The following is a 19,820-nucleotide window of genomic DNA, read 5'->3' on the forward strand; positions in this document are numbered from 1 at the left end:
CATCCTTCGTACTCTAAAAAAATGACATGGTGTTCGAAAATAAGCTCAATGGCATTTGACCGAACCCTGCCGGACGCGGTGTCCATCATGGACGTCGTCGACAGGGTGGCGGAGTGTACCTAGTTGCGGTGTCGGAGTCCCACGTGGTTGTTGTCCGGACTCACGCAAAAGCCCCTCACCCCCCCCCACACACACACACACACACTTTGCTTTCAATTTGCTGTTTGGACAGGTCGACAAACCGTTACAGGCACTTGTTGCATGACAAAACACGTCCGGACCATGCAGACTGAACGTGTGCGAGCGGTTAGAGGGTTGATGTGGGAAATGCTCTTACGAAGCATTTGTCGCGAGCTACTAAAGAATCCTCATATGAGTGAGAGCAGCAACTTTAGTTTTGGTCATTTTGGCTATGTAAGAACGATATAATTTTTAATAATAAAACTCATCTCCGCTGCAGGATCTATCAGTGTACATAGTGGCTTTATTCGTGATATATTCTTTAGCAACAGGAATCCTGACCGATGCTTATGGTTGTGTCTACGACTGGAGCAGACGGTCAACTATATTAGTCATGTGTGGCTATGTATTTTGCGTCCATTAGTGCGTGTGTGTTGTAGGTTGTGTACATCCTATACCTATGCAGAAGTAAAGTGTGAACTCGTTATGCTTGTACTATCAGATGTTATGAATCATTAAAACCGTCATTTGCCCCCAAAAGGGTAATCTTCATGTTAGCAACCTCGTGCCAACCAAAAGAAAAACAATTCTATATGTTTTTTCACGCTTTTCTGTTAAAAGATCAGGAATGAAATAAGTGCATTCAACTTTTTAGGGGCGGCACGGTGTGTGTCGTGCACTTCTTCGAGGCGCCGCCGGGGCGTTCAGGTGCTCGGTTAGAGGAACTGTAGGCCGAGGGGATTGGACCAGTGGCAGCAGGTGTGTTCGCGAAGAAGGAGCGGCGTGGCATCTGGCACGTCGACAATGGTGGGTCTCAGCGGCTTGGAGCAGCGGGGTCTCGGCGGTGGGCGCGTGATGATGGACGAGCGCGGGATGGTGGCGTTGTCTGGTGTCGTGGTGGCGTCGAAGACAGCTAGGCCTAGCAAGGTCGATGCGTCAGTACAACTCTGAATATAGATCGGTGGAAGATGGCGGCGGCGGCCTCTGAGAGTGCGCCGGATAGGTGTGTGTCCCAGATCCGGCAATGTGGCTTGGTTGGGGCCTCCGGTTTTAGATGATAGGCTATGATGCAAGGTCTATTTGGTATTCGGCTCGGACTATCGACACCCCTTCATCGAGTGGATAAAAGTAGCGACATGTTGCCAAGATGGCGACTTCAGATATACTGATGTATTACTTTGTAAGGTTTCTATGAATAATTAATAAAATAGCTGCATGCGTCACCCAGATGCAGAGGCCGGGGTCTTTCACCTTTTTAAAAGAAAAAAAGTAGTGTTTTAATGGAACCGAACATGAAAACATGAGTGCACGGTCGATCAGATGGCTACATGTTTCGATATTACTTTCTTTGTCTGTAATATCTTGCAAAATGATTTTATATCCTGAGGCGGAGGGAGTATTAAGTAAGAGAAATAGCAACAATAATTCATACTTCCTTCGTTTCGAATTACTTGTGTTATATGTTTATTTAGATACAGATGTGTTAGACATGTTTTAGGGTTAGGTAAAAAAATCGAAAAGGAAGGTTTCCCCGATTAGGTATATTTGTATTTAAACAAAGAGTTTGTCTAGGGATCAGTCGACTGAGACTTCGCGAAGTCTCAGTCGCTGACGTCGGCATGTGTCAGCCATGCGTAGCATAGCCCAGGTTCTTTCAGGTTTCTGTTTCCTACTGTCTTTTAGGCTGGGCTTTGTCCTACTCAGGTTTTTTTGCCTCGTCTCTTGCTCTTGTCCGTGATGGGCTGTTTTGTTTTTGCTTGTACGTATGTGTGCAGTCTCTTTTATTTTCTGTTGTCCATTGGTTTCCTTGTTTATTGCTTGTAGTTGGGACTGTCAGTGTTCGTGTCAACACACGATGTGCACTTTTCCTCGACAAAAAAGAAAGCCGATGTGCATTGGAATGTGCCTCTTGAAACATAACACATAACACAAAAATGTAATATATTGTATTACTTTGAGCACATAATATTAAAAAAAAGAAATAAAAGAGAACACTGGTTGAATTGAATGAGCTTCCTGGTGCATATGGTTAAAAAATGTAAACAAAAGGGGAACGGGTAGTAGAAAATTAAAGCTCGCCCTTTGATCAACAAAATATATTTTTTATGGAAGAAGAGTTAAATTGCATATAACTAGTTATTGGACCATTTACCTCTTTCTTAGTACACATCACTAGTTGTAGGTGAACTGTAGGGAAAATAAAAAATTAAGTTACACACGGATAACACACATGTAATTGTGCATGATCGACCGACACAGAACTACATGCAATCAAACATTTGTGCAAGCATATAATATTTTAAGAAAATAAATTAAATTGCACACAAATAGCAAGCATACGATTACGTGTGATCAACGGACATGCAACTGCATGCGACTGTCGTGTGTATAACTAATGGCACTATTTTCTAAAAGAAAAAATATTAAGTTGCACAGAGATTGTGGTCGTGCATTTGTGCATGGCCTGGAGGACATGCAATTGCATGTGGCGGACGTGTGTAAAATCAGGTGATGTTATTTTGAAAATTAAAAATCAAAACATCACTATTTAGAAGAAAAAAATCAAAACATAAAAACTTTAGAAAGAAAAGCATAAAATGAAAAAATGAAAAAAAAAATGAAAAGGTCAATAATAAACCCACATACCAAGCCGCCCAAGTTTCTTGACCCCCCTAGCATCCTAGTTACCCCCATCTGGTGTGGCTACAACATATGTAGTTACATGCAAGTAGGTGACCCATTTGGAAAACAAACACCTGTATAGGAAAGATTAAAAAACACATAAAAAATCATGGTAGACATGCAATTGCCCTCTTGCCAAACAAAAGACCATTGAATCGTTGTCGCGTTAAAGACATGCAATTACTGTCGAGAGTGACACTTACAGTTGCATGCCTAGGGAGACACTTGTAGTTGGGGGTGGGGAGTAACGCTTGCAATTTCATGGCTACTATCGGGCATGCCCTACGCCATTCCTACCCCATCATTGTCACCTCCGACAAAACAAATCCCTAGTTGCAACCCTGTTGGAAGACATGCAATTGCAGTTGGGGGATGACACTTGTAGTTGCATGACTATTGTGGGACATGCAGCTGACCCCTTCTCCTCGAGATCCCTCCGACAAAACAAAGCCTAATTGCAACCAAGTTAGAAAGACATCCACTTGCATGACTACAGTTGGACATGCAGTTGCGGTCGGGTGCAGCGCTTGCAGTTGCGGGGATGTTGTCGGGCTTGCAACTGGCCCGCCCCCTCTACCGGCGCCCCCTCCGATAGAACAAAAAACTCCAGTTGTGGTCGGGCTAGAAGACATGCAGTTGCGGTCGGGTGCGACACTTGTAGTTGTATGCCTAGTGTCGAACATGCAACTGGCCCACCCCCTCTCTCGCAGCCCCTCCGACAAAACAAAGGTCCAGTTGCAACCATGTTGGGGGACATGTAGTTGCGGTCGGGTGCGGCGCTTGCAGTTGCAAGGCTGTTGTCGGGCTTGCAACTAGCCCGCCCCCTTCGACAGAACAAAAAAGTCCAGTTGCGGTCGTGTTACAAGACATGCAGTTGTGGGCGGGTGCGACACTTGCAGTTGCATTCCTAGTGTCAGACATGCAATTGGCCCGCCCCCTCTCCCGCCACCCCCTCCGACAAAACAAAGGTCCAATTGCAACCATGTTGGGAGGACATGCAATTGCGGTTGGGTGCGGCGTTTGCAGTTGCAGGGATGATGTCGGGCTTGCAACGGGCCCACCCCTCCGACAAAACAAAAAAGTCCAGTTGCGGTCGGATTACAAGACATGCAGTTGCAGTTGGGTGCGACAATAGCAGTTGCGGGGTTGTTCTCGGGCTTGCAACTGGCCCGCCCCCTCCGACAGAACAAACAAGTCCAATTGCGGTCGGCTTACAAGACATGTAGTTGCGGTCGGGTGCGACATTTGCAGTAGCATTCCTAATGTCGGACATGCAACTGGCCCGCCCCCTCCGACAAAACAAACAAGTCCAGTTGCGGTCAGGTTAATTACAAGACATGAAGTTGCGGTCGGGTGTGATATTTGCAGTTGCATTCCTAGTGTCGGACATGCAACTGGCCCGGCCCCTCCGACAAAACAAAGGTCCAATTGCAACCATGTTACGGTCGGGTGCGGCGCTTGTAGTTGCAGGGATGTTGTCGGGCTTGCAACTGGCTCGCCCCCTCTACCGGCGCCCCCACCGACAGAACAAAAAAGTCCAGTTACGGTCAGGTTAATTACAAGACATAAGCGGTCGGGTGTGATATTTGCAGTTGCATTCCTAGTGTCGGACATGCAACTGGCCCGCCCCCTCCGACAAAACAAAGGTCCAATTGCAACCATGTTGGGGGACATGCAGTTATGGTCGGGTGCGGCACTTGCAGTTGCAGGGATGTTGTCGGGCTTGCAACTGGCCCGCCCCCTCTACCGGCGCCCCCACCGACAGAACAAAAGAGTCCATTTGCAGTTGGGCTAGAAGACATGCAGTTGCGGTCGGGTGCGACACTTGCAGTTGCATTCCTAGTGTAGGTCATGCAACTGGCTTGCCCCTCTCTCACTGCCCCCTTCAACATAACAAAGGTCCAGTTGCAACCTTGTTAGGGGACATGCACTTGCGGTCGGGTGCGGCACTTGAAGTTGCGGGGATGTTGTCGGGCTTGCAACTGGCCCGCCCCCTCTACCGGTGCCCCCTCCGACAGAACAAAAACTTCCAATTGCGGTCAGGCTAGACGACATGGAGTTGCGGTCGGGTGCGACGCTTGCAGTTGCATTCCTAGTGTCGAACATGCAACTGGCCCTACTGGTCTCTACTCAACCCACAAACAAAGTTAAAAAAACCCAAACCAGAAACAAAGTCTAGTTGGTCGGTGACAAATAATTTTGGAAAGGAAAAAAGATAAGTTACACGCCAACAACATACATACAATTGTGTGTGGCCGATGTGAATGAAACTGTGTGTGCTCGACGGGTGTGTCAGCGATAATATCTTTTGGAAGAAAAAAATGTTGCATACGGACACTGACAATAAAACATGGCATGTGATTCAATGTACAATATTTTTAAAAATTAATAATTGAAATTGAAAATAAAAAATAAAGAAAAAACAAAAAGAAAATGGAAACAAACCAAAGCGAACAGCCCTATTAATCGCTCATGTCCCCAGGTAACACGAGCACTAACAAAAAAATTAGCCTATAAGAAAGCCCAAAAAACAGACAAAGAAAAAGCCACACCACCCTCAAGGCCAGCCCATGGGGCATCTCTGTCCAACAGAAAGAATAGAAGAGAAGGCAAGAAAAGAAAAAAGAAACAAGGCAATGGGCTGGGGACACAACTAAAACAGGCCGATACAACACAAGGACACAACGATCCAATCTTAAACAGATCATGATGGGAGGTCAAATACATCGACTGAGACTTCCTTAAAAATCAGTCGACTGATTTTTAGCCCAACCGTTAAACAAATTTAACACAAGTAATTTGAGACGGAAGTAATAATATATGGAAAGCAGAAGGTCACGTGAGTGACCACCGGGGAGACCACTATATAGATATGGAGAGCGAGCTCCAGCTTTCTCGCCTTTCTGGGTGTTCCATGCTCTTAAGCCATAAGCTGCTCCCACCCACAAGCTCTCTCTTCCTCTGCTGTCTCTCTCGCCTCGCTTCTATTGGGAGATTGTGCTGCGGTGCGAGAGAGAGAGAGAGATGATGTCGAGGGAGCGCAAGAAAGCGGCAGCTCTGCAGGAGAAGCTGCAACTCCTTCGCTCTCTCACCCACTCCCATGCTGTAATTGATCCATCCTTCCCCTTAGTTTCTCAATTTCCGTCCCAGTTGTGCAATCTCCACATATGTATATGCCTTTTTCGCCTACGATCGAGCTGGTTGTGCGATCTTCACCATGCCTGCTAGCTCTTTCTTTCTTTTTTCTTTCTTTCTTTCTTTCTTTCTTTCTTTCTGGGCGACTTAATTAAGTAGATGGATGTCATGCGTGGCTGCAGCTGAGCAACACGTCCATAATCATGGACGCCTCCAAGTACATCAAGGAGCTGAAGCAGAAGGTGGTGATGCTGAATCAGGAGATCGCTTGCGCGGCGCAAGACTCGCGCAGCAGACAGACCTCCTACCCGACGGTACGCATGAATTAATGCTTGATTTGTTTCTTACATATATACTTCCTCTAGCTAGTACTTCCTCCGTAAAGAAATATAAGAGTGTTTAGATCACTAAAAAGTAGTAGTGATCTAAACGCTCTTACTATATTTCTTTACAGAGGGAGTAAAAGAGTAGTGGCGTTTCTTCTTTTCCTTTTCACACATGCTAACACAAGGCAGGGAGATTTGGATTGAAACAGTAGGAATACACACATACATATGTAGATGTAGGACCACTCCTACACACATGCATAAAGCTTCCAAAACCCTCCCTGCATTTATCAGTTGGTTAATCGATCTGGTACGTACCCGCATGCAGGTGAACGTTGAAACCCTAGGACACGGGTCGTTCCTCGTCAATGTGTTGTCAGACAAGAGTTGCCCGGGGCTTCTGGTTTCCATCCTCGAGGCCTTCGACGAGTTGGGCCTCAGCGTCCTCCAAGCCACGGCCACTTGCGCGGATACTTTCCGCCTAGAAGCCATAGGAGGGGAGGTAACAACAAGCTAATACGCTCTGTACCAAAATATAACTAGCCTACAAAAACGTCTTATATTATGTTGATATGATACGGACTGACCAAAAGAAGAAAACAAATTAGCTACTGTATATGCAAGCCATATGACGATTTCCACTCTATGCAAACGTGCAGAACCTGATGGAGAACGTGGATGAGCACGCCGTGAAGCAGGCCGTGCTGCGGGCCTGCTCCTCACACAGCGGCGGCGGCGGCAACAAGCAAACATAGCGCAAGCTAGCAGATCCTCGCCCTCGCCCTCGACCGTCAAGCATCTCAATAACATATATTGGTTAATCTGGTCTATTGATTCTCTCTCTCTCTCTCTCTCTCTCTCTCTCTCTCTCTCTCTCTCTCTCTCTCTATCACATATCTCCCTACCGTGTTCCTTCCGTGTTCGTCTCCGGTGATCGATGAATGATGAGATGCCTATTCTCGGTTGAGTAATGTTGTTAGTCATGATGCATGCAAGGCGGGGCATAATATGACCACGCATGCATGATTAAGGCCTTGATCATGTAACACATGCATGTGCTGCGATGTTTGGAAGCTAAGAGCTAAACGGTTGGGGCCTTGTGTCGTACGTATCATATATGCACTCTTTCTCAAACCCCCCCAAAAAAAGCAGGATGTACATGTCCACCTCCACCCATGAACCTGATGAGATCATGCATCAGGGCCTGACGACGCATGCATGCGATGCACGAGCACAACAGTTGTTGCATGGATAATAAAGCTCTAGCTAGCTAGGCTCCGAATCTAATCTGTAGTGAGTGAAAGCAGACGAATATGGAGGGAGCCCAATGGCTTCACAAGTAGGAGTAGAATAGTAAGCAACAGTGGGTGTGTGCAACCCTCAGATGGTTTGAATAAAAGAGGAAGGGCAAAAGGCGAGGTTCCAAAAACCGAGGAAAGCAGCGAAGGAGAGAAGGCCCGGCCGTGCATGCTGATTGATTTAACCCGCGCGCGGTCACCGTCACACCTGCATGCCAAGGCAACGATAGGTAGAGGGTGAGGTCGGCCGATGGCAATGGCAATATGGCATTGGCGCGAGGAGGAGGGAAAGTAACAAGTAACGGAGGTGGTGCCATATCTTTAGGGAGCACAAGGGCCGCTGTCTTGGTGCGTTGGCTAATACGCACTAGGGTACTCCTACTAGGCTGGCTGGCTACCCGTGAGAGATGACACGGGTGTGCTTCACGCGACGCCCTGACCTGCATCGGTATTACCAGGCCCAGCTGTGCATGAGTGTAACAGTTTCCAGCTCCGGCGTGCAGAGCGTAGCCAGAGACCGCCTCCGGGCGCGCATTTGTCATGTCATGTGTTTGTGTTGTGTTGGCTTCCCCTGTCTATCTGTCTGTCCGTCCTGACGGACGGCACTCGCACTGGCGACGACCCTTACGCCTCACGAGAGGGATTTGCGCGTGGCTCCATGTACGTGTGGCCCTTGTCGTCGTCGGGCTCGGGCTCGGGCCGGGGCCCCTAGCCTCTGTTCCAGCGGCCTTGGACGGACACATACAGGGGTGTGTGCTCCCCTGGCCCGTAGCCTCTGTTCCAGCCTTGGACACATACAGGGTGCTGTTGCTCACGAGGCGACAATCAGGGCACTCAAACTCTGAGCAGGTCATGCCCCGGGCGGGATGGATTGGATGCATGACTCATCATGTCACGCTCGCTGCCTTCACCCATGGATCAGGCTGGAAATCAACGGCCAAATGTATATATAGATTATAATGTTTGTAAATAAAGGACTAACATATATAGGTGACTGGTTATATGAAATCAAGACAACCAACGAAAACTGCATACTGGAAATGGCCGCTGAAAATGATTAATGAATACCCCTACTTTTCATCGCCATAGTAAAACAATTATATACTACAACCTCTGTTCCTAAATATAAGACGTAACAGAGGTCGTACTTGTAAGGAGGGAACAAAACTAGGCACTCAATCAAATCAAATCCTTGATATTGCATCAATACTTTTGGCAAGTTTGATGAAAGGGGAGCAAAAAAATTCAACACTTACAGTCTGCATGTTTACCTAGCCTGATCAATGAATGGCTCAGGCTCTCAGTGTTAGATAAACGGCATTGCCTCCCAAAAAAGTATGGCTCCTGTATGGAGGATTGCCTGAGAAAAACATTACTTAAGGGTATGTGGTTTGGTTCCTCATCCACTTTCTCATCAGCTTGATAAAGACAAATTAGCCACTGCCAGTATTCTTTCGAGCCATTTTTACCCGGTCGTAATCGTCTTTCCATGCTCTATAAGCTGTCCTAACTTCATCCAGCTGAGGATCTGGTATGCTGGTGAAGTGGTCCAAGTTCTCCACCCATTCTTGCCACGGAGGCAGGGATGCATCCAGGAATTTTGCTAGCTCAGGCACAAGAGCCGCCTTGTAGAATTCCATTACACCCTTCTTGATTTCTTCAGATTCATTAATTGACTGGATGCCAGGCCGAACAATACTCCCTTGCTTGTTCCTCGTGCAGAAACTGTTATCTCTAAGGATCAGAACTTCAGATGGGGCGATTGGTAAAACGACGCGAGAAAACTTTGCAAGCGAAAGTTGTATAATATCTTTGGGTAGTAATCCACGCTTCACTGCCACCGCGGTACCAACCATTTTCCGGATCTGAGGTCAAGAAAAGGAATAGCATCACTGAAAAGTCACAGATCTGTATGCATAATACTTCTACTGTTAGGATAAACATTCATCTCAAACATCATGCTAGTTTAGTATATCAGCAATAAATTCTACATCCTAAAACCTGAACTAAACTAGTCTACTAGTTATGCATACATTTAACAAAGGACTAGTTTATTGACAATAAATGCTGAATACTACTCCCTCCGTTCACAAATATAAGATGTTTTGGATATTTCAAAATGGACTATACACACACTGATATGAGTGAACAAACACACTAAAATGTGTCTATATACATCCGATTCAGAAAAAAGTTAGAAGATCTTATATTTGTGAACGGAGGGAATACTGTTTAGTAACCACATATCCAACTTAGAGAGAGCTAGTTAGTGAAGAGGGATTTGGCAATGGGCATTACCAATAGAGCTTTGCTACATCTACAAGTAATTACGGGGTGAAGGGGCTGCCCTTCGTTGGATATTAATGGGGCCCACCCCCTGAAATTCAGGGGGGCAGTTTTGATTAAGAGACGAGGGAGTCCATAAGTTTACATAGAAATCGTTCGTAATTCTAGCATTTTTGTTACCAATATACCATTCAATTGACTACACAGAAAAATAACTAAGCCTAGAAAGAAAGTCTATAAAAACTTTAACATCATCTAGTGAATTTAGCTTTCATTGATGAGTGTTTCTTCATAGACTCTGCATACCTGATGTAGCATAAAAGATACTCCACATATCGTCAGTTCCACAAATTGAACTCCTGATGAACTCCGCAACTCTCCACATGAGCAGGTGAGGATATCTCTGAAGTGTGATGCACTTAGTCTGTCATTGTCATTAGGCTCATGGAGCCATCTAGCTTGAATTTGCACACGACTCTCAGGAAGTTCAGGATTATCCATCTTACAATTGTCTTCTGGTGCACTAGAATCAAGTATTGATGGAGAGTTTAAGTATTCCTCATCTATATCAGAAGTGGTTCCATCTCCAGAAGTGCTTTGGTCCGCAACCATTTCGAAGGGGATGGAATGCGCTGTTGTGCTTGTTTCTTTGGCCCTTCGGTGTGCTCCAGCTAGAACTTTTCTATACTTCGCACGAGCAGTGTAATTATGAAATGGGTGGTTTCCCTGCAAGTAGGAACAGTATAATGAAGCTTGTGCAGAAACAATTGAATGAAAAGTGAATGGGTAAAATTTGTTATCTGATCATATCTGCCTTAAATGTGCTGTACAAAAATGGTAATCATTCGCATGGCAAAAATTTATCCAGCAATGACCCATAGAAATACCTGCACTTGGGGTTATATGCATGATTTGTCTTAGACAGGGGGGAAATGTGAAATGTGGAAATATCACCTGGACCTGGTTGGGCAGGTCATTTACAGATTTATATTAATTCTGGAAACTGTATAAGCGAAGATTACATTGAACAAAACGTCCTCACTTGTTCAGCTTTATTAATGTCGCCTTGTACTTCAATTTTTGTCTGGCAGATCACCAAAATTGTTTAACTGGTCGCTGAAGTCCATTCAATGGTAAAGTAGGTAGAAAGTAAACAAACTAGACCACAATGAAGCTACTGAACCTGCTAAATTATGCTATTACCCCCATTATCCCGATTTTCATGGTTAATTTGCACTGCTCAGGTGTTTTCCATGTCAGTGTTTGTTATCATAGGCTGTAACAAAGAAAATTCAGGAAGATGACAGGGTACAGATCATATTTAGTGGACTAACAGGTCAGATCTGATTATCCCTAGTGTAATCTTCTCTCTTATGTCAGTCTTATTCATCGTATAGTTATATCAATATGTCTCCCCCAGCATATGTTTGTTATCAGATGATTCATCGAAGTATTCACAAACCCTGTTCTTCTGCACAAACAAGTCCACAGCATACAAAAGACATATTTAATCAAAAATTTACCTCAAAACCTTTCAGTATGTTATTGAATTCAATTAAGTGCTCCTCCACTTCTCCAGAGCTACAACTGCTTTTAATTCCAATTATTTCAGCAGGCAGAAGATAGAAGTACTCCCGGTACAAGCATTCCCTTCTTACATCAAAACTCCTACGATCAAATGCAGACCATGTCATGGAAAAATGTTGTTGTTTATGCATAATATGTTTTCAAATTAAGGGGTTCCCACCAAATTTTCATTTCTGAAAAACTGATAAGACAAAACATCCACCATGTGTTCACCGAGATAAGATCTTGGCAGCATCCCCACATTCTCAATCAATACACTTATGCATAATATGTTAAGTTGTTAACCATGGGACACCAGAACATCCCCGGTACCTTTGAGCAGGCAAGATACTGAAAACTTTGATATTATCTGGTAAATTTGAGTTAATAAAGTTCGCAAGAGCAATGCCATCAGGATCCTTCTCCCATGCTCGATCAGGGATTTCCATCTTAAGAGAGATCATTGTAGCCAGTGAATGTACCTGAAATTAGTCCATACTAAGCATGCATAAAAGCATTGTTAGCCAAAAGTACACATATTTTTTTCACTCAAATTAGGAAATCCAAGAGGTTAAACTGTCAAGTCCTACCCCTTTATCAGTTCGGCTGCTCCTTTCCCAACCAACTTTTTGCAACTTTCCATAATTACTCTCAAGAATGCCCCCTGCCTTGAAGATGGCAGATTCCAAAACTGACTCAATGGCTACAGAAGAAGACGAACGTTTAATCAGCATTCACTAATCCTCTATGATGATACTTGACATAGAAACAACGGTCAACTTAGAATCACCCTTTTTTTGGCATCTGATTAATAACATATAGAATTCCTGGTGGAATAACTATACTTGTGCACCCATAAATAGCATTCATGTTATATACTTCCATATCACTCTCATAATCAACTTGTCATAATGCCACAGAACAAAGCATGACGGCACGTATAAAGTATTTCATGTTAATGGTAGAGGAAATTGCACAAATACACAACATTTGTTAAGTAACTAGAGGGACGAGTTGACTTGAGCTGAGCCAAGCCAAGGCGAGCTCAGCTCTCTGGAAAAATTATAATATTGAAAGTTAAAAAATACAAAAATTCTAAATCCTTGAAAATGTTTTTTTCTTTGAAAAACTTGAAAAGATCTGAAACAATTCCAGCAATTCAAGCCATCTTCGGTAATCAATCTGGGAATTTTTAGCCTATTTTGTTTAGCCATTGTAAAGTTTGGAGAGTTTTTGTAAGTCAACTCATCACGTTCATACAGAAAATGTCCAAAATTTAAAATGGCCAGGTAAAATAGGCTTAAAGTTTTCCAGATTGATCAATGAAGATGGAATGATTTACTACAATCTTTTCAGTTTTCTCAATTTATTAAGATTTTTTGGAATTTTGATTTTTTTACTTTGAATATTTTAATTGGCTTGGCTCAAGCCAATCCGTCCGTGTAGTCACTTCCAGTGCATTTGGTTGGGGGTAATTAGAGCTAGGGAATGGGAATTGAAGAGGTACGAGACTTCAAATCTATTTTTTGGTTAGGCGTCTGCCGCCCCATCGAGCTTGGGGGTCTGGGCGTGCGCGGCATCGTATGCTCCGGACTCGCACTGCAGCTGCGCTGGTTATGGTTCTCTAGAACGGATCCCGAGCGAGTGTGGCAAGGGCTCGACCTCCAGTTCTCGCCCATGGAGCGCGCGCTGTTCTGGGCATCCACTTCCATGGTCGTCGGGAATGGACTGACCGCCCTGCTATGGGAGGGACGGTGGATCAACATCCGCGAGCTCCTGCCCAATCTCTACAGCTGCATTCCCAAGCGACGGCGCACGGCAAGAACAGTGGCGGACGGGCTCAATGGCAACTCCTGGGCACACGACATCCACGGCAACCTAGGCATGCATGAGATCGCTCAGTATCTGAAGCTATGGTAGATCATGCAGAACACCGAGCTTCCGCCACCCCGGACCAGCTGATCTTGAAATGGACGGCAAGCTGCACCTACTCCGCACAGTCCTGTTACCTGGCCACATTCCATGAATCGACCGCCTGCTACTCCTGGAAACTTATCTGGAAAAGCTGGGCGCCCCCAAGAGTCAAATTCTTTCACTGGCTGGCCAACCAGGACCGTTGCTGGACTGCAGAGAGGTTGGTGTAACGCCCACGATGCGACTATATCTCCCACGTGTCGAGGCACGACTTAGAGGCATAACCACATTGTGGTTTTGTCGCAAGAAGGGTCATCTTCACACAATCCCATGTAATGAACAAGAATGGGATAAAGAGTTGGCTTACAATCGTCACTTCACACAATACATAATAAATCATACATCAATCAGAGTACACACATAGGTCCGACTACGGAACCAAAAGAAAAGAAGACAACCCCAAATGCTAGATCCCCGATCGTCCCAACTGGGCTCCACTACTGATCAACAGGAAACGAAACATAGTAACGACCAAGGTCCTCGTCGAACTCCCACTTGAGCTCGGTTGCGTCATCTGCACTGGTTGCAGCAGCGACTAAGCATATATGGTGGCTAACATACGCAAATAAGAGCGAGAAGAGGAGCAACGGAACGGTCGTCAACCAGTAATGATCAAGAAGTGATCCTGCACTCCTACTTACGTCAAACATAACCCAAAGCCGTGTTCACTTCCCGGACTCCGCCGAAAAGAGACCATCACGGATACACACACGGTTGATGCGTTTTAATTAAGTCGAGTGTCAAGTTCTCTACAACCGGATATTAACAAATTCCCATCTGCCACATAACCACGGGCACGGCTTTCGAAAGATAATACCCTGCAGGGGTGTCCCAACTTAGCCCATTATAAGCTCTCACGGTCAACGAAGGATATTCCTTCTCCCGGGAAGACCCGATCAGTCTCGGAATCCCGGTTACAAGACATCTCGACAATGGTAAAACAAAACCAGCAAAGCCGCCCGATGTGTCGACAATCCCGATAGGAGTCGCACGTATCTCGTTCTCAGGACACACCGGATAAGCGAAGCGTACAGGTACCGACGTAACCCAAGTTGCCAAGGGATGGTCCCGCACGGTGCTCTAGTTTGGACCAACACTTAGACAAGCACTAGCCCAGGGAGGTAAAATAAAGATGACCCTCGGGATGCGCGACTTCCAAGGGAAAAAGGCTAGGTGAGGCAAATGTAAAACCAAGGTTGGGCCTTGCTGGAAGAGTTTTATTCAAAGCGAACTGTTAAGGGGGTCCCATAAATCACCCAACCGCGTAAGGGACGCAAAATCAAGGAACATAACACCGGTATGACGGAAACTAGGGCGGCAAGAGTGGAACAAAACACCAGGCATAAGGCCGAGCCTTCCACCCTTTACCAAGTAAATAGATGCATTAATTAAATAAGAGATATTGTGATATTCCCAAAATATCCATGTTCCAACATGGAACAAACTTCATCTTCACCTGCAACTAGCAACGCTATAAGAGGGGCTGAGCAAAAGCGGTAACATAGCCAAACAACGGTTTGGTAGGAAGGGTGGCAAAGGTTAGAGGTTCATGGCAATTTGGGAGGCTTGATAAGCAAGTGGTAGGTAGCGCGACATAGCAATAGAGCGAACAGCTAGCAAGCAAAGATAGAAGTGATTTCGAGGGTATGGTCATCTTGCCTGAGATCCCGCTAGGAAGAAGATCGAATCCATGAAGAAGACAAACAGACGGAGTCGAACGAATCCTCACAACTCCGGAACGAAACCGAAGCTAACGAGAGAAGCAACCCGGAAAGAAACAAACAACATAGTGAACAACCACCACATACACATGGCATGATGCACAAACAAGTATAATGCATGTCCGGTTTAAATGAAGCATGGCATGGCAAAATGCAACAAACAATACTACAAATTAAGTGGAGCTCATATTGACGAAACACCACATCAACTATTTGGTTCTCTCCCGTTTATGTACCCAACAATATTAAATGTTGATTAACATGGCAAGGGGTGAGGCATAAGAAAACTACCTATCTAGGCAAGTTTAAATGAGGCCGGAAATAACAAACAATAATTCTAGAAAATCCTCATGTCATTTAACAATTTTAATGCAAACATCAATTGTAAACATTTAAATGTTGTTATCATGATGCGAATGACATATGCAAGTTTTTAAGCAATTTTATGAAAACGTGGACATGAGCATGTTATGAAGCATTTGTTACCAGGGTGGAACGAAAAGGGTGCCACGGCAATGATAATGAAAATGGTGCCACGACAACATTCCGATGATCCGATAACTCACGGAGATACCGGTGCAAAAGAAGTGGGCGTGAGCGTGTCATGCTAGAGATGGTGGGGTGCTCCCGGATTCCGGGTTCCCACGATACGGCGGCATGGCAATCGAGGAACGTGCAAAGACCTCTCTCGGACATGGTGCAAACACGAGCATCTCATACAACATGCATGCATTCGTTCATAGCGATCGTCCCGTCGGTTATACCTTCGAAGCGTGCGTTTGGAGGCGGACGGGTTCGAAGTGGAAGTAGTTGTACACGTTCGTTTTCGGAGAGGTAGTTGAAGAATCCAACGTCTTCGGGGCGAGGGTAGTGGTACACGCAACGTCGAGGTACTTGTCGTTCCGATCTTGGCGGTGTAGATGTACACGTTTCGTAGATGAACTTGGCGTAACCATGCGGTAGTCGAACTTGGCGACGTTTCAATGAAGCTCCAACGAAGCACCCGCAAATAGAGGCACCCAGTGCCCCGGTGCTCTGGACGACGGTCGATGCACTTGGTTTTGACGGACCCATAGCAACGGTAGTCGAACACGCATCTGAAAGGAACTAGGCGATCCTGAAGAACTGAAAGGGCATCAAGGGACTTGCAAGGCTCGGCCTCGGGAGGTCACCGGAGACCGCTCGAGCTGCTGGGTGCTGGCGCATGGCCAAGCATGCGGCTGGAAGAAGTGGCCGGCGTCGGCCTTGGCGCGAAGCAGGGAAGGCGGAGCTCCTGCTCGGGGAGGTGCGGCAAGGGGAACCGCGTGGAGGCGCGGAGGAAGGCGGCGGCGGCGAATCGAGTCGGAGGCGGCGTGTGTGGAGGAGGAGCAGAGGAAGGGGTCGCGCGGACTGCGAGAGGCGGGCGCTGGTCGTGGTAGCCGGCGATGGAGGCGGAGCAGAGGAAGCCGGGAGGAGAGCCGACGAAGGGGCCCAAGGAGGTCGCAGAGGGCTAGCCGGCGGCGACCAGGGTCGCTGAGGCGCGGCCTCGAGGGAAGCAGCACTGCTGCGCGTGGCGTGCGTGGCCATGGGGATCGGGATCCCTCTCCTGTGCGTGGTGACAGCGCGAGGAAGGATACGAGGGAGAGATCGAGAGGAGGGAGAGATGGGGATCGAGGGCGTGGTGGCGGCGGCCACGGGAACGAGAGAGGGAGAGGTCAGGGATCGAGAGGGCAGGCTAGGGTTAAGGGCGCGCGGGCTGGGCCTTAGAGGCCGGCCCAGTGGAGGGGGAAAAGTTGACCAGAGGCCCGGCCTAGTGGCATGCGGCTGCTGGGCTGCGGATGGGCCTAGATGGCCGGCTGGGGTGCGCTGGGGGTCTCTCTCTTCTCTCTCCCTTATATTCTTTGGCAGAAGAGAATTAGAGAAAAGAAAAAGAAAGAGAGGGTTAGAGAAAGAATTTGCGCATGCGGTTAATTTTCCCGGACTCACAAAATGTGCTTGTTTCGAGAAAATAGAAAAGGCCAAGATTGAAAGATTCAAATTCAAACTCATTTGATTTAAATTCAAATGATTTGAATAGGAAGTGAGGGTTGGGAAGGTCCAAAAATGTTCGGATTTTTGGTGGAGCTCCGGAATATGATGAAAGAATATATGGCAAGGTTGGAGACCAAGAATTAAGATAACAAAGGCATTGGGATAATTTACAAGTGTGTTATGGTGATTTCCAAGATAAAGAAATATTTAATATAGCTCCCTAATATTGGGAGGATATGTTATAAAGAGAAGTCACCCTTCCCTCGATTTAAATGGATCGAAGATCCATGCAATTTACTTAGTTGAGTTTTTAAAAATTAAATGACATGATGGCATGATGACATGATGCAATGCAAAATAAATAGAGCAAGCAAAAATAAACACACGGTGATCACGAAAATAAGGAAATCTTCTGAAGCGTCGGTCTCGGGGCGTTACAGTTGGCCCACCCTGGACTGCAACATCACCCTCGCTGTCTCCTATGCGATCAAGAGCCGGAAACGATCCGACACCTACTGCTGGAATGCCCCTTCGCTCGCAAAGCATGGCACGAGGTCCTGGCCTGGCTTCGCATCCCAGCCCCAATACCCAACTGCGAGCCCTCACTCATGGACTGGTGGAAGCATGCTAAGGAAAACACACCGCTGATCCTTCACAAAGCCCTGAAATCCGTCGCGCTGCTCGTGCCCTGGATGGTTTGGAAGCCTAGGAACAGCTGCGTCTTAGACAACGCAATACCATCCATGAATACGCTTCTCGATAGAATCAAGGACGAGGCCTGCCCTTGGGCGGCTGCCGGGGCAGCTGGCCTCCTGCTTGTGCTACCACAAACTTGGGACATGCACTGATCATGCTGTACTTCGTGCGTCCTCGGACGATTGTAACTAAACATCTATCTTTTCAATGAAGAAACGCAAAGGTCCTTTGTGTTTTCTTGAAAAAAAAATTGTTTGGTTAGGCGGATTGGGAATTCATAAGGGAATAGGCATGGGACTTGAGACTCCAACTCCCACCGTTTTATTAAACAGGGGAGGGTGTGGGAGTTGAAAGGGAATTGTTTTAGTGAGTCAATCTTAACCCTTCATCATAACTTACGTTAACTTCCCTTGTCTAGTCTCTCGTCAGCCCCCACGAACCAAACAAGGGAATACAATTTCTCCTCAAATGCTAACACATAATTCCTATCATGCGTCAAACAGGGGATTAGAGAATAAAACGATTCCTCCCATGTCTAATCTCAATACAATTCCCTAATCTAAACTCCCATTCCCCTTCCCAAAAATTGCCAAACACGCTGTTAACACATGGGACCTGAACGTCATATTTCTCATTAAGTGATAATTGGAGTAATTTGTGTTTTTTGTTACTGATTAGTCTTAGAGTTGTGGTTTTTTGTTGAAATCCCTTAGAGTTGTAGTTTTTTGTTACCTCAACACCAAATGTTGTGTATTTGTGCAATTTCCTCTAATGGTAATAAAATACCTTATTCATTGCAAGAATATGTCACATTCCAGGCAGAGATCCCAACAGAGAAAACGAATGATGACAATTCGATGCAACTAACATGAAACACATGTACTTCCCCGCAATGCTTTTTTGAAATTCAAGCATCAAATCGCAATAAATAAATAAATAAATAACCTGACATATCAACAACTCAAACGCATAGATCAACTAAGCTATAATAACAAAACAAAAGGGATTACTTGAGTCCGCGCTGAGATCTCGCTGCTTCTGAAGACCTGGAAGAGAAAGACCAATGCACTGGATCAATGCCTCAAACAAAGACCAACCCGGCACGCATCACAGTGATAGAAACCAACGAGCAAGGCATCCCATATAACCTCGGTACTCGCTGCCGACGTAGCCGACGCGGAGCACGACTCTCTTCTTGCGCGTAGACTCCCACCTCATCCCGCCACCTCCATCGCTGGAGCAGGTTGTAGGAGGAGGAGGAGGCGGGGTTGGCTGAAGAGAGGCGGCGCCGAGGGCGGGGGCGGAGGCAGAGTGCGAGAAGCATAGGGTAGTACGGAGGAACCTAGGGTTAGTGCACCGTGTGAGGATAGTGGAAGAGAAGGGTCTCCAGAGAAGCCACGACGACGTCGTGGCGGCGGCGACGGCCATGGGCGAGGAGTGCGGAAGGTCCAAGCAACGTGAAAAGATGGCCGGATTAGATTATTTTTTTATTTTTTTTTTTGAGTATAGGCCAGGTTAGACCTGTGAACGGAGAGCAATAGTAGTCATTGGGCCTAGCATTAGAGTGGGCTCGAAGTTAAAGGCTTCTAATGTCACTAGCAAAGCTTAGGACCTGGTTGGAACGCAGCATAGGAAAAACACAGGTGTTACTCAAAAAAAAAGGAAAAACATAGGGTGTCTAAAACAAAAGGAAAAACACAAGAGGATCCAATTTCTCCATGCCTATTCTTTTTCGTGCCTTTTGAAATCTATTGACGAGTCATTTAACTTGAGTGCAATTAGGGTTGCTGCTTCGGCACCACCTGTAAACCACTTATTATTCGTAGATGACAGCCTGCTGTTTTTCAGGGCTAGTGCTGAGATTAACCAATTGTTGAACACATATTGTCAGGCTTCGGAAGAAATGATTAATCATGATAAATCATCGATCTATTTCAGCAAGGGGT

The 19,820-nt window shown here is 46.0% G+C and overlaps 2 protein-coding genes across 3 annotated transcripts; one reads left to right on the forward strand and one right to left on the reverse strand.

The window, feature by feature from the left end:
* The first annotated feature begins 5,759 nt into the window (after positions 1-5,759).
* Positions 5,760-7,430, forward strand: LOC109761461 (transcription factor bHLH61). Of its 2 annotated transcripts, XR_002232519.4 has the most exons (5): positions 5,760-5,967; positions 6,180-6,311; positions 6,652-6,825; positions 6,983-7,158; positions 7,193-7,430. XR_002232519.4 is itself a non-coding variant. In XM_020320274.2 (4 exons), the coding sequence occupies exons 1-4, from the start codon at positions 5,887-5,889 to the stop codon at positions 7,076-7,078; spliced, it is 483 nt and encodes a 160-aa protein (XP_020175863.1). In that variant the 5' UTR covers positions 5,760-5,886; the 3' UTR covers positions 7,079-7,430. The 2 variants fall into 2 exon arrangements, 1 of the variants encoding a protein (XP_020175863.1); XM_020320274.2 differs by having other exon boundaries at positions 6,983-7,430.
* A 1,366-nt stretch (positions 7,431-8,796) lies between these two features.
* Positions 8,797-19,435, reverse strand: LOC109761467 (putative tRNA pseudouridine synthase). Its single transcript, XM_020320281.4, has 7 exons — positions 19,023-19,435; positions 18,885-18,920; positions 12,064-12,176; positions 11,807-11,955; positions 11,431-11,575; positions 10,214-10,633; positions 8,797-9,486 (listed from the first exon to the last, which is right to left on the reverse strand). Exons 1-7 carry the CDS (start codon positions 19,300-19,302, stop codon positions 9,055-9,057), a joined length of 1,575 nt encoding a protein of 524 aa, XP_020175870.1. The 5' UTR covers positions 19,303-19,435; the 3' UTR covers positions 8,797-9,054.
* Between the last annotated feature and the right edge of the window lie 385 nt (positions 19,436-19,820).

The sequence above is a fragment of the Aegilops tauschii genome, chromosome 4 (genome assembly GCF_002575655.3).
Source record: "Aegilops tauschii subsp. strangulata cultivar AL8/78 chromosome 4, Aet v6.0, whole genome shotgun sequence".
Classification (NCBI taxonomy): Eukaryota; Viridiplantae; Streptophyta; class Magnoliopsida; order Poales; family Poaceae; genus Aegilops; species Aegilops tauschii.